The 14,501-nt window shown below is 38.7% G+C and overlaps 1 protein-coding gene and 1 long non-coding RNA gene across 3 annotated transcripts in view; one reads left to right on the top strand and one right to left on the bottom strand.

Annotated features, from left to right (window-relative positions):
- The window catches only part of LOC121388346 (kelch domain-containing protein 4-like), a 32,662-nt gene that overhangs the window by 14,941 nt on the left and 3,220 nt on the right, over positions 1-14,501 (top strand). Inside the window, exons 5-10 of the mRNA XM_041519643.1 lie at positions 1,229-1,365; positions 2,980-3,072; positions 4,532-4,758; positions 9,745-9,890; positions 10,414-10,505; positions 12,146-12,690. Coding sequence (XP_041375577.1) covers positions 1,229-1,365; positions 2,980-3,072; positions 4,532-4,758; positions 9,745-9,890; positions 10,414-10,505; positions 12,146-12,690 — 1,240 coding nt within the window. The remainder of the gene's footprint in view (positions 1-1,228; positions 1,366-2,979; positions 3,073-4,531; positions 4,759-9,744; positions 9,891-10,413; positions 10,506-12,145; positions 12,691-14,501) is intronic.
- LOC121388347 lies at positions 5,274-8,681 on the bottom strand. Of its 2 annotated transcripts, none has more exons than XR_005959971.1 (5): positions 8,470-8,681; positions 7,318-7,443; positions 6,692-6,816; positions 6,053-6,209; positions 5,274-5,412 (listed from the first exon to the last, which is right to left on the bottom strand). It is a non-coding gene; the product is annotated as an uncharacterized LOC121388347 (long non-coding RNA). The 2 variants fall into 2 exon arrangements; XR_005959972.1 differs by lacking the exon at positions 8,470-8,681 and adding an exon at positions 7,540-7,831.

The raw sequence follows: 14,501 nt of genomic DNA on the forward strand, positions 1-14,501 counted from the left end.
AGTGCAACACACACCAAGAAGGACACACCAGATAGGTCAGTTTGCTGTTAATGCAACACACACCAAGAAGGGCACACCAGATAGGTCAGTTTGCTTTTAGTACAACACATACCAAGAAGGGCACACCAAATAGGTAATTTTTCTGTTAGTGCAACACACCAAGAAGGGCACACCAGATAGGTCAGTTTGCTTTTAGTGCAACACACACCAAGAAGGGAACACCAGATTTGTCAGTTTGCTGTTAGTGCAACACACACCAAGAAGGGCACACCAGATTTGTCAGTTTTCTGTTAGTGCAACACACCAAGAAGGGCACACCAGATAGGTCAGTTTGTTATAATTGCAACACACACCAAGAAGGGCACACCACATAGATCAGTTTGTTATAATTGCAGCACACACATAGGCTGCTCATTTTTATTTCATTGCAAACAAATCTTTGAATGCATATTTCCATAAATAGAACAGCACATACTTTGGTCTTTACAACATCAGTTGTGAAGAAATGTTAGGAACAGGAGTTACGGAAAATAATATTTGTTTAATGACACTTTGGTGCATTATGAACTACAGCTGTTTGGTGTGTATCTAATTATTTCGGCATTTGGTCATGAGACAGGAAATACACTGCAGCTACATAGGCTACTCGTAACAAAGCAGCAAGGGATCTTTTATGTACACTTTGACATAGACTGGACAGTATTTACCACAGCCTTTGATGTACCAGTCATGGGGCATTGGTTGGGATGGGGGAAAACCTGAGTCCTTAGTATATAGAGGGAAATCGATCTTGTGACCCATTGCACCTCGGGCAAGTGCTCTACCACTAAACTATATGCCTCTCCTGCAACAAACTGGTTGATGGTAATGACCATGGTCATGTAATACACACATACATACAAGTAGATGCAAACACATGCACACACCACACACATGCACTGAATGTTTTATATCATACTAAACATTCTTTTCAACATCACCTGCCCTCAAACAAGTGCACTCCCCTCTACGGCTAGTAGTCTGATCCGAACATCCCAACAGCCAATGGGAGGGCCTAAAATTCTTCTACTGCATACTCCCTCTAGTTCCGGTCACGTGACTGTAACTTCCTTCTTTTTTCCGTCTCTGTTTTCTCCAAATTTTAATACTGATGCTTATGCCTGTTTGTCTCAGGAGTTAATTTTAAACAATTGGTTGTGGCCTAGATCTCACATTATATGTATTCCAGGCTGTTGCTTTACACCAGTGTGGCGGTCAGCTGTGGATCTTTGGTGGAGAATTTTCAAGCCATTCCCAGCTTCAGTTCTACCATTATAAGGATCTCTGGGTGCTTCACTTGAAGGAAAAGAGATGGGAAAAAATCAAGTAGGTTTGTTAGATAATAATTCCAGTGCAGTAAATACTTTTAATATTATGTACAAGGTACTTGTTTGGTTTAAACAATATTTAATTACTATCATGCAAAATATGTTTACTTTTACAGATTAAAAATATGTCATTTACACCACTTTAGAAACACCCATAAAAGGCATAAAATTTGAACCTGACTGTAACTGTTACAGTATTATTTGTTTGTTTTATTTAACAACACCACTGGAGCACATTGATTAATTAATCATCGGATATTGGATGTCAAACGTTTTGGTAGTTCTGACTCATAGTCATCAGAGGAAACCCGCTACATTTTTCCTAACGCAGAACGGGATTTTTTATATGCACTTTCCCACAGACAGGAAAGCAAATACCACGGCCTTTGACCAGCTGTGGTGCACTGGTTGGAACAAGAAAAAACCCCAGTCAGTTGAATCGATCCACTGAGGTGGTTCAATCCTGTGACGCAAGCACTTCAAGCGAGTACTCAACTAAATAACAGTATTATTACATCTACATGTAGATATTGTAATCACACCTTTGAGATGTAACTGTGTCACATTCGCTGCAAAATGTAAGTCTAGTAAATGAAAATCTACAACTGAAGAGCTATTACAAACAAATGTCAATGTGTGACTTACTGTAAAGTTTTATATAAATTTTGGAGTGCCATTGGCCAAAATTAGTGACACATGAAGAGTCCTTCATCAGACCTTGCCTTTTAAGGTGTGCAGGTGTGATCGCGCTCGTACAGCGCGCGTGATTTCAATCTGGCGAGGTGAAAAATAACGCACGTTACACTTAACAAACAGCGCACATAAAATAATTTTGTATATTGATTGCCACTATTTACCTTATGTAGCTGATAGAAGATCTGTTTAATAATACCAGAATGTTTGTTTTTTTACGAGGATGGTAGCGTCCATGCAAGATTTTAATATATGACTGGTACTTATCTTTGCTATACAAATCAGAAAACACAGGTTTAATAGACATCTTCGAAGACATACCAATCCGATCAAAACTTCTTTGCCTATTTAATTTATTATTAATTAGAAACAATCCACTTTTGTAAGGTAATAGATCACAACGTCTGATAAGGATAACTCATTTACACTGTGACGTATAGTTAACCTGGTAATCCTGTCTGTGATGCGAAAGTCAGCTACAAGTGCAATGGCTGTAAATAATGTTTAGTCGAAAAAGATGTAACATTTTGCTTAAAACCTGTTGTTGTTTTTTAGGATATGTAAGAAACAGAATAATTGATTCATGTCCGTTAGATACCATTAATCTCACAACTTGTTGTTTAAAAGCGCATCATACTCTTTCACTTGTTAGATACATTTTAAAACAACTCGTTGTGAGATAAATGATATCTTAATGGCCACTCGTGTATTATTCTCTATCCAAACCAGTTCAGGTATGGTATGGTATAGCATTTTCAGCATTTTAAAAATTGGTTCAGCTTTTATTTTTCAGTGGGTATCTCATCTCTGATGGTGGTTGTCTCTCAATCTTCACTGGTTGTCCGGCTGTTTTATTTATTAACATACATGTGACTGGTGTTGGGTTTGATGTAAATCACGATTTCTCTTTATTACGTAGTGCACCGGGAGGCCCCACATCTAGAAGTGGACATCGCATGGTGGCAGTAAAGAAACAACTCATCATCTTTGGTGGTTTCCATGACAACATCAGGTATGTGTATCTTACAAGCTACTTAAAAACAGACTTTAATAGTTTATCGTCATGACAATGCCATACAAACTGTATGCATGTGACATCATTTGAGATTAGTCTAGACTCTAGAAGGGCCCTGGAGCAAATTGAAAGGTCAAAAGAAAGTGATTTGTGTTAATTTTGAACTACATTATTTGTACAGTTTATAATTATAGCCACTGGATAGGTGTTGGAAGTGGAGAGGATGGGCAGGCAGACACTGGCCCCCTCCAACTATGACAATTATGCATTGGGCATTGCAGTTGTTATTTCAGACATGAGATGTCGTAACTTGTTATTTCAGACATTATGAGATGTCGTAACTGTTGTTATTTCAGACATTATGACATTTTGTAACTGGTTATTTCAGACATTATGAGATGTTGTAACTGGTTATTTCAGACATTATGACATGTTGTAACTGGTTATTTCAGACATTATGACATGTTGTAACTGGTTATTTCAGACATTATGACATGTTGTAACTGGTTATTTCAGACATTATGACATGTTGTAACTGGTTATTTCAGACATGAGATGTCGTAACTGGTTATTTCAGACATTATGAAATGTAACTGGTTATTTCAGACATTATGACATGTTGTAACTGATTATTTCAGACATTATGACATGTTGTAACTGGTTATTTCAGACATTATGACATGTTGTAACTGATTATTTCAGACATTATGACATGTTGTAACTGGTTATTTCAGACATTATGCCATGTTGTAACTGGTTATTTCAGACATCATGACATGTTGTAACTGATTATTTCAGACATTATGACATGTTGTAACTGATTATTTCAGACATTATGACATGTTGTAACTGGTTATTTCAGACATTATGACATGTTGTAACTGGTTATTTAAGACATTATGACATGTTGTAACTGGTTATTTCAGACATGAGATGTCGTAACTGGTTATTTCAGACATTATGAAATATTGTAATGTTGTAACTGTTGTTATTTTAGACATGTATGTAACTGTTTATTAACTGTTGTATTATTTCAGACATTATGACATGTTGTAACTGTTGTTATTTCAGACATTATGACATGTTGTAACTGGTTATTTCAGACATTATGACATGTTGTAACTGGTTATTTCAGACATTATGACATGTTGTAACTGGTTATTTCAGACATTATGACATGTTGTAACTGGTTATTTCAGACATGAGATGTCGTAACTGGTTATTTCAGATATGAGATGTTGTAACTTGTTATTTCAGACATTATGAAATGTTGTAACTGGTTATTTCACACATGAGATGTCTTAACTGGTTATTTCAGAGATTATGAAATGTTGTAACTGTTGTTATTTCAGACATTATGACATGTCGTAACTGTTGTTATTTCAGAGATTATGAAATGTTGTAACTGTTGTTATTTCAGAGATTATGAAATGTATCGTAACTGTTGTTATTTCAGAGACTATAAGTACTACAATGATGTGTACGCCTTCAATGTGGAGTCGTACACGTGGACCAAACTCGATGTGTCGGGAACCCCCCCACTGCCTCGTTCAGGTCACGTGATGGCCGCCATGCAGGATCAGCCCAGAGTGATGGTTTATGGCGGCTACAGCAAAGAGCGGCTCAAGAAAGAAACTGACAAGGGCAAAACTCACACAGATATGTTTATCCTTGTCCCAGAAGGTCAGAGCATATGAAGTACTTGTTGGGGAACACATTTTTCCTTTTCAAGAGGAGAGACGTAACCCCATAGTCAAGTGCTCACTTGATGCACAGTCCGTCTGGGATTGATCTCCGTCGGTGGGCCCATTGGGTTATTTCTTGTCTTAGCCAGTGCACCACGACTTGTATATCAAAAGCTGTGGTATGTGCTATCCTGTCTGTGGGATGGTGCATATAAAAGATCCCTTGCTACTAATGGAAAAATTTGGCGGGTTTTCTCTAAGACTCTGTCAAAATTACCAAATGTTTGACATTCAATAGCCGATGATTAATACATCAATGTGCTCTAGTGGTGTCGTTAAACTAAACAAACTTTAAAACTTTCCTTTCAATAATGACACTTCGTCAGGTAAACAGACTGTTCTGAATTTGCAGCCATTGTAATATTTTTCTGATTAACAGTCATTTTGGAAACTACAGTTAGATATCAAATAAAAAAAATTGTTTAGAATATACCACTGTCTGAACAAAAAATATTTTTCGGTTTATAAATTTTATTGCTCCAACATGAATACTAACATTTGGCACTTCACGAAAGTCACTTGGTTATATGTTGACGGCTGGTCAAGGGGGGATAACTCTTTGAGGAGTGTCACTGTGTTGGTCTGATTTGGCCTGTAAAAAATGGGGAAAAAATTATTAGTGTGATACACTGGAATTGTTTTGTTTAAATAAAGTTTTCTATTTTAGGCCAAGTCTGACTGATTGCTAAACCTGGTAATATCATACTGTATACAGGGGGGTATTTTCAGGCCACCTCACCTGTCCCTCAATTTTTACATTTGATTTTAAAGTTGAAAATTGTGGAATGTGGGAAACATTTTCTAATTACTTCAGTGATTATCACAAAACTGTTGCTCTATTTGGAGTATCTTTGGCATATTGGGTAACCACTAGCAGCCATATGTCCACCATGACACAACAGCATGTTGTTTCAGTGTGTTGTTACTACATACCAGGACAAAGTATTCAGTGGGGGGTATTCTGTGGACCTGGCAAATGTTTTCCCAGAGGCAGGATTATTTGTCAGTCAGATAATTTTGAAAAGTGAGAACATGTTTTTGTCACACTGGGGCAGACTACAGAAAATTAAATTTATATACTGACATTGAGAAATTATTATGGGGAAACCCCCTGCCAAAAAAAAAAAAGTTTTGGGTAGACCCCCTAACAGAAAAAATGTATATGTAATTGGTCACAAATTCCATCACCAAAAAGAAAGTACATTGCTCCCAAATGCCACCAAATCACCTACCTGTACCAGGCTGTCCAGGGAAGACTTTGATGCAGTGGCTAAGCCGTCAACGAGTCGAGGTGCATCTTCATATGTGGTCACCGATTCACAGGGGACGACTGGCAATATGCGGTTACTTCGGCCTCACCCAGCTGTTCCCGATGCCTTGGAAGATTTCCTGAAACAAAACAATCAAGACTTAGATGGCTATAAACTTCTTCATTGTGGTAGAGTGCTCAATCTATTCAATGAATCTTATCGAGAACATAGAAATAACTTCCCAACATGTGATGGTGATCTGAAGTATGACGAACAGTCCTATCAACAATGGGGTATGTGTTGGCGCCTAGGTTTAAAATGTGAGCTATGTCATTTTAGATCGAAGAAGCACAAATTGTACGAAGAAGTCACTTTACCCACTGCACGAGGTCAGAAAGCTGCTCAGCCTAATATTGGGATACATGTTGGCCTTATGAATACATCAGTTGGAATTACAGGATTTCGCGATTCCTTATCCGCAGCTGGTATCCCTGTTGGAAGCAAGCGTGGAATGCAGAATTCAGCCAATTATGTTGGATCCAAAACAGTGTACATAAACAGACAGGATATGAAAGAAAGACGGTCTAATTTGGTTCGACTAAACAAACTAAAAGGTTTTACCAGTGATCACAAGATAAGTGTTGAGGGAGACTGCCGTTACAACAACAGACTTTTCGGTGGGAACTCGAGCACACCCCTCCAGCCTGCAACTCAAGCGGTCTACACCATTGCTGAGAACGAAACACCTAAAAAGGAAATTATTGGGATATACACTGCAAACAAACTTTGCAAAAAAGCCGAAATCCTCAGATCTAAGGGAGAGAAAATTACATGTCCAGATCACGGTGGAAAATGTACAGCCAATTTGAAGACAACAGATTCCATCGGCAATGAGGGCTTATATGCAGAAAAATGCGTGAAAGAATTTCAAGTGGACGAAGACAAACTCAATATTGGTTATTTCACGACTGATGGCGATTCACATGCTACTGACGGTGCTACCCGGGCGCAGACAGGTTCCATTGAAAATTTACGTGACACTAGACATTTTTCTAAAAGTCAGCAAAAGGCGATTGAAAAAGTTTCATTTAGCTTAACCATGTTTCCGGGGAAAAATAAATCAGACCGACAGAAAGTACAGCGACGTTTTGCCATCGACATCAAGCAACGTTGTCACCTCGAACTTGACATCGCCCACCGTCAACTTGCAGGAGATATCACTAAAATAGTTAGAAAAAATGACGTACACCATCGATTCCATCGTGGCCTGTGTGAGTGGCAACTGTTCAACACTGTGTCAAAGGCATTCATTTGTGTGTTCGGGCAGGCGGATCAAGGCATGGAAACCTGCCTATTTACCTGCAGATTCAGTTCTGAAAATGAAAGAAGGCGATAAAGAATTGTTAAGAAAATGCCTAGAACTTCGACTCTGCAAAACTGCACTTCTTAAAACAAAACTCAATACAAACACTCAAAAAGTAGAAAGTGTCAACCGGGCTTATACTAGAACAAATCCAAAACAAGTGACATTCTATCGCAACTTTGAAGCAAGAATACACAGTGCAGCCCACATGCTCAACAAAGGAATTCTAAAGTCTACTGTTACAAGATGTCAACTAGTGGGAGCCCCACTGACTGGAAGAATACACGCCCTCGCAGAACTGAAAGCTCGGGAACGTGAAGACCGGTATCATGCTACTAGGAAAAAAAACTACTCGGTACAGATCCCGAAGAAATTATCTCCGCAAGGTTCGATACCAGCAATATGACGACAAACACAACAGTACTGCAAGAACAACCTACAAGAAGAATGTACTTGACTCCGAAGTTGTACCACCATGTCTAACAGATCATACGTACCTGTCCCCAAGAAGAAGAAAAACAGTCTCTATAACCTGGATGGCCGATGCAGTGTTTCGGGACAATGTTTAGACAGTGTTGACGGTTGTTGTTAACATAATGTGGTTCGAGGCTCAAGTGTTCAATGTTAACACAGAAGGAGTGGTGACATAAATGCGATACATCCATGCTACGAGGTATGTCAAAGTGATTGTGGTGGAGCATATACTGGAGTCGGTGTACTTTAAAAGTTTGGTGTTTTGGACGACCAGGTATTTTTGCATGAATAACTCCATATTTGTTATAATCCTTTCTTTTGTCCCATTTTTGGCAGCCTGTCCAAATTACACATCCCATATTTGGCATCTTTTCAGTCTTGGCCAATATACGATTTTTCATAGTCAATACCCAGTGTGAGTTGACCTCAACCTTAACATTTCTTGTTGTTGTTGTGGTGGTCATATTACATCAGTGATTATGTAACAACTTATAAAAATTAAAGCAGCCAATTTCTGGCTCCATTAAAATTATGAAATATACAAATACATTGTTATTATTACCTTGGTAACCAGTGTGGTGTGAATTCCAGTGGTATGTGTCAAGAGTGTCTTCAGGTAGCAGAGAAGTAAATCATAACACACTGTCCACTATATTAACATAAATTTAAAAAAATAGAAAAAGATAATTTTCCCAGGTGAATCACACATGTAGTGATGATGGCCAGTCCTTGTTTTGTGCAGCAAGTATGTCTGAACTGGGTGATGTCAACCTAAATCTGGAAATAATCTCTTATTTTTGGAGGCACCCCCCATTTTGCCATTTCACGGCTGCTAGGAAGTCTCTCCACCCCGACCATGTATTCATACTCGGTATGTACAAATCACTCATGGAAAGTGAGATCTCATTCAACACAACTGTGCACCATAAATGTAGGTGCAATTCCTGTCAAAGATCCAATTTCTTACCTATTTTCAAACTCATAAATTATTTTATTCAAATAGGGGGTGTATTTTAAAAGCACTATCTTCGTGGGCAACACGACGCTCATTGGTCAATTTACTTCTCTGCAACCTGCATAGCTAATCTTTCAGCACTCACACTTTTCAGTGGCCATGTTGGCAGTTAAAGGAGGTAACTCATTTCAGAGGGTATATTTCAGGCAACATTCTCAGGAGTATTTCTTATTGCTACAAGCATCTGTAATACTGTCCTCAGTTTGCAGCCATTGTAAAGCATTTTCTTGTTTAGAATAGCAGTGTCTGTATATCCAATGAACATGTGTAACAGTAGTTGCGGCCGTGTGCTAATATTTGAAGCAGTCAGTTTTCATTTTACTTATTTATTGGGAGGTACGTAAAATCCAGTTTGGGATACATCTTGTTTGTACAGATATTGATATAAACAATAAAATATACTGATGTGTTTTTTTGTCATCAAAAAGGTCTGTCAGTTGGAAACATCCTACATTGGAATCAAACTCAGGACAGTCCCTTTAAAATGTCTGTAATAAATTGTGTTGATAGTTTGGTGCTGTTTTAGTGTGTTTGGGTATGTAGTTTTAATCAGTGGGCCCATTGGGCTATTTCTTGTTCCAGCCAGTGCACGACAACTGGTACCTCAAAGGCCGTGGTATGTACTACTCTGTCTGTGGGATGGTGAATATTAAAGATCCCTTGCTGCTAATCAAAAAGAGTAGCCCATGAAGTGGCGACAGTGGGTTTCCTCTCTCAATATCTGTGTAGTCCTTAATCATACGTTTGACGCCATATAACCGTAACTAAAATGTGTTGAGTGCATCGTTAAATAAAACATTTTTTTCTTTCTATTTGCAACAGGACGCACAAAAGATGATCCTTCTCCAACAAAATGGCGGTGGCAAGCAGTAAAACAAACAGGAAGTTGTCCGTCTGCTCGCTGTGGCCTCTCTCTGACAGTTGCCCCTGGTAACCGAGCCATTTTGTTCGGAGGAGTCCATGATGAGGTCAGAATACACAGAAATAACTTAACTCCCTGAGGAAATTATTTTCCTTTAACCAGTTTTCAGACAACTGAGCAGTGTATTTTCTATTTCAAATGTGGAAAAATTACTATTTTATGCAAAGATTCATTGACTGAATGCTAACTCATGTAGACAGTTTTAGTTTCAATGTTCTAACTGATTAAAAATAATAATAGCTAATGTTGGATGTTCGCTGGACTATCAAAGAGCTGCCTGTGAATGTAAGCTGTAGATTATTATTGATAGTCCGTCCTATCCTCCTACAAAAAAAATTTTTGTTAATAATTTCAGTTTGATTTGACGTAAGGAAAAAGGTAAAAAAAAATCAGAAATATGGTTTGACTTAAGAAAAAAGGTAAAAATGTTTCGGAAAGAACAAAACAATACTGTTTTTGTTTGCAAGTTACAAAAAATCGGCTCAGAAATAAATAACTTGTAGTCATTTCCATAGTATGGAAAAAGGTGTTCCCTGTGGGATGGACTATAGTTGCTGTGACTGTTTCAGAATGAGAATGAAGAGGAACTGGAAGGGACATTCTTCAACTCTCTTTTGCTGCTTGAGTTGGACAAGTGTCGGTGGCATAACATCAGTATCAGGTACATTTGGTCTACAGTCATGTGTATTTGTGGATTTAATTCATAACATCAGTATCAGGTACATTTGGTCTACAGTCATGTGTATTTGTGGATTTAATTCATAACATCAGTATCAGGTACATTTGGTCTACAGTCATGTGTATTTGTGGATTTAATTCATAACATCAATATCAGGTACATTAGTTTGGTCTACAGTCATGTGTATTTGTGGATTTAATTCATAACATCAGTATCAGGTACATTTGGTCTACAGTCATGTGTATTTGTGGATTTAATTCATAACATCAGTATCAGGTACATTTGGTCTACAGTCATGTGTATTTGTGGATTTAATTCATAACATCAGTATCAGGTACATTTGGTCTACAGTCATGTGTATTTGTGGATTTAATTCATAACATCAGTATCAGGTACATTTGGTCTACAGTCATGTGTATTTGTGGATTTAATTCATAACATCAGTATCAGGTACATTTGGTCTACAGTCATGTGTATTTGTGGATTTAATTCATAACATCAGTATCAGGTACATTTGGTCTACAGTCATGTGTATTTGTGGATTTAATTCATAACATCAATATCAGGTACATTAGTTTGGTCTACAGTCATGTGTATTTGTGGATTTAATTCATAACATCAATATCAGGTACATTAGTTTGGTCTACAGTCATGTGTATTTGTGGATCCCAAGAGTATTAAATTATTATCCCTGCACAACAGCCAATAATTTATTGATTCTGATTTTGTATACTGTAAGGAGATGGATGCAGCCCAGTAGTAAAGCGCTTGCTTGATGCGCAGTCGGTCTAAGATCGATCCCTGTCGGTGGGCTCATTGGGCTATTTCTCGTTCCAGCCAGTGCACTATGACTGGTATTTCAAAGGCCGTGGTATGTGCTATCCTGTCTGTAGGCCGGTGCATATAAAAGATCCCTTGCTACTAATGGAAAAAAGTAGCGGGTTTCCTCTCTAAGACTATATGTCAAATTACCAAGTGTTTGATATCCATTAACCGATGATAAATAAATCAATGTGCTCTAGTGGTGGTGTCGTTAAAGGAAACTTTTTGTGGTCTGTTGTAACTCAAAAATGCATTTAGCTCATTCTGTGATTCCGATAAATCTAAATGTTAATTTAAAAACATTTAGTGATAAATAAACAACTATATGTTTCAATATAATACATGAATTAATCCATAATTTAATTATGTATGTTAATACACTTCTTTAAATACTGCTGATTTAAAATTAGTCTTCACCAAATATGCTCGCTCGATGCGCGGCCGGTGTGGGATCGATCCCCGTCGGTGGGCCCATTGGGCTATTTCACATTCCAGCCAGTGCACCACAACTGGTATATCAAAGGATGTGGTATGTACTACCCTGTCTGTGGGATGGTGCATATAAAAGATCCCTTGCTGCTAATCAAAAAGAGTAGCCCATGAAGTGGCGACAGCAGGTTTCCTCTCTCAATATCTGTGTGGTCCTTAACCATATGTCTGACGGCCTATAACCGTAAATAAAATGTGTTGAGTGCATTGTTAAATAAAACATTTCTTTCTTTCACCAAATGTTTTTTTTTTTTTTTTTTTAAATACAGACTTTGTAATATTTATTGCACTGACAATATGTTTTATTACAGAGGAAAGAAGGAAGAAAGTGAGAGAAAGAAAAGGAGACGGAAGGTGAAAGATGAAGACGGCGAGGCAATGGCGGAATCTGTGGAATGTGATGACGAACACGTTCACTCTGCAGAAGACAACTTACAACAGTTAAGTTTAGAAGTGGACACACAGGATGAACCGGACTCCGTGGACACTACATATGATGACGGGATATTTAAAGTGACCGTCGGACCGCAGGGAGTGTCTGCCGATGGGGATGGCATGTCGGAATTGGACATGGATGTGGAGATATTCCGACCGTCACCACGCATGAACACCGTGCTTGTGGTGAAGAACGGGGTGCTGTTTCTCTATGGGGGGCTGTACGAGGAGGGCGATAAACAGGTGACGCTGGCCGATTTCTACTCTCTGGATCTGCAGAAGCTTGAAGAGTGGAATGTCATCATCCACGAAGACAAGAAGTTACAGGTGTGGGTGGATTCAGATTCATCAGGTGATGACGAGGAGGGGGAGGGGGAGGAGATGGAGGGAGCGTGTGGAGGTGAAGAGGAATCTTCAAGTGGTAAGAAACATCATTATTATTAATATGGTTCAAAATATCTTGATGCATATCTAACTCAGGGCTAATTTGCCAAATTGTCTATTAAACTTATAAAAAATGTCAATTATTACATGTAATTATTTCGCCAAACAAAAATAAAATTCGCCAACTGCTTTCAAAATTCGCAATTGGCGAATTTGGCGAGTGCCAGAGCTAGCGCTGATCAAAGTGATATGTTCCACTAGAACGCCAAGTGGGACGTAACACTTCGACGTCACGCGGTGATGACATCGATTGGCACTCTACAACATTACAGAAATGTCAACCAAACGAGTTGAGTTATATAAATTAAGATCGATTATGGATAATAAATAGGATATTAAACTCACTACCATTTCATATCATGTTTGTGTCCCTCGTGAAATAATTTTCCTGTCAATCGCTAAAGCTTGTGACAATTGAAAATTATTTCACTCAGGACATAAGTTTACATGATATGAAATGGAAGCTCGTTTAATATCCTATTATTACTACTGGACAGTCAGGGCTTTAGATTGCACTGAAGTCAAGCCGATATTTGTTGTGCAAAAAATACATATGTCCAAATTAAGTACAAACATGCTGACTTCAAAATATTTCATCTCAAAACCACTGAAATATACCGAGTCAAATTAAAAACTTCACAACCGTTTCAACTTGGATAATTAGCAAATATGACAGAAGAACGTGTTAAATAAGGTAATTTTTTTATTGTATGACGTCCAAAGAAAGAGTAGGAATAAATGTTGAGTCAATAATCTGTTCAATGCACCCACAGCATTCGTCAAAACCACAAACAGTCAAAATGGTAATTCACAAGCAGTGTCGTCTGATGAAATCACAGGTTCAGTAGCGTGTATGTCCTCCATGTGTTCCCACAACTGCAAGGCAATGCCTCCTCATTGACTGCCTGATGCGTGTAAAGACTGCATTAGGGATACGGTGTCATTGTTCCACTAATGAGGCACCAAGTTCCTGCAAAGTCTGTGGAGGGTTGCTTAGAGTGCACAGGCGTCTTCCCACCACATCCCATACATGCTCGATGGGATTCAGGTCGGGCAACCTTGAAGGCCAATCCATGACATTGATGTCCGCATTCCTTAGGTAATCCCATGTCAAGTTGGCCGTGTGGGGTCTGGCGTTGTCATGCTGAAAGATCAGGCCTGGACCATGAGCTGCCATGAAGAAGGGCACAAGTTCCTAGGTTAGGCCTGGACCATGAGCTGCCATGAAGAAGGGCACAAGTTCCTGGGCTAGGGCTCACATTGGAACAAATTTTGGTTTAGCCAACTTTCAAATATAGTATAGTATCTCCTTGAAAATTATTAAAATGTGCTTAAATTAAGGAATATTTTATTAGCCAAAGACTAAATGTTGTAGCCACTGTGTGTAAAAATTAGCAAATGGCTAATTTGGCAATGTACAGGGTGAGCCCTGCTGGGCCATGACCTAGTCACAGTATGCAGCAGCATTGAGGTTGACATGGATAACAAGAAGCTGAGAACGGCCATTTCCACAGAAAGCACCCCAAACCATTACACTTCCACCTCCGAATCTGTCAACTTCACTGACACAACACTGAGCATGACGTTCACCATGTCATCTCCAAACACCCTGCCTGCCATCGGCGAATCGCAGTGTGAATCTGGATTCATCACTAAACACGACTGTATTCCATTCCCTCTGAGTTCATTACAAGTGGTGTTGTGCCCACAGTTGATGTCAATGAAATTGGGTCAAAATGGTTCCAACATATGGGCGCTGTGCATGGAGGTGAGCAGTTCACAGCCGAT

This window comes from Gigantopelta aegis, chromosome 14 (genome assembly GCF_016097555.1).
Source record: "Gigantopelta aegis isolate Gae_Host chromosome 14, Gae_host_genome, whole genome shotgun sequence".
Lineage (NCBI taxonomy): Eukaryota > Metazoa > Mollusca > Gastropoda > Neomphalida > Peltospiridae > Gigantopelta > Gigantopelta aegis.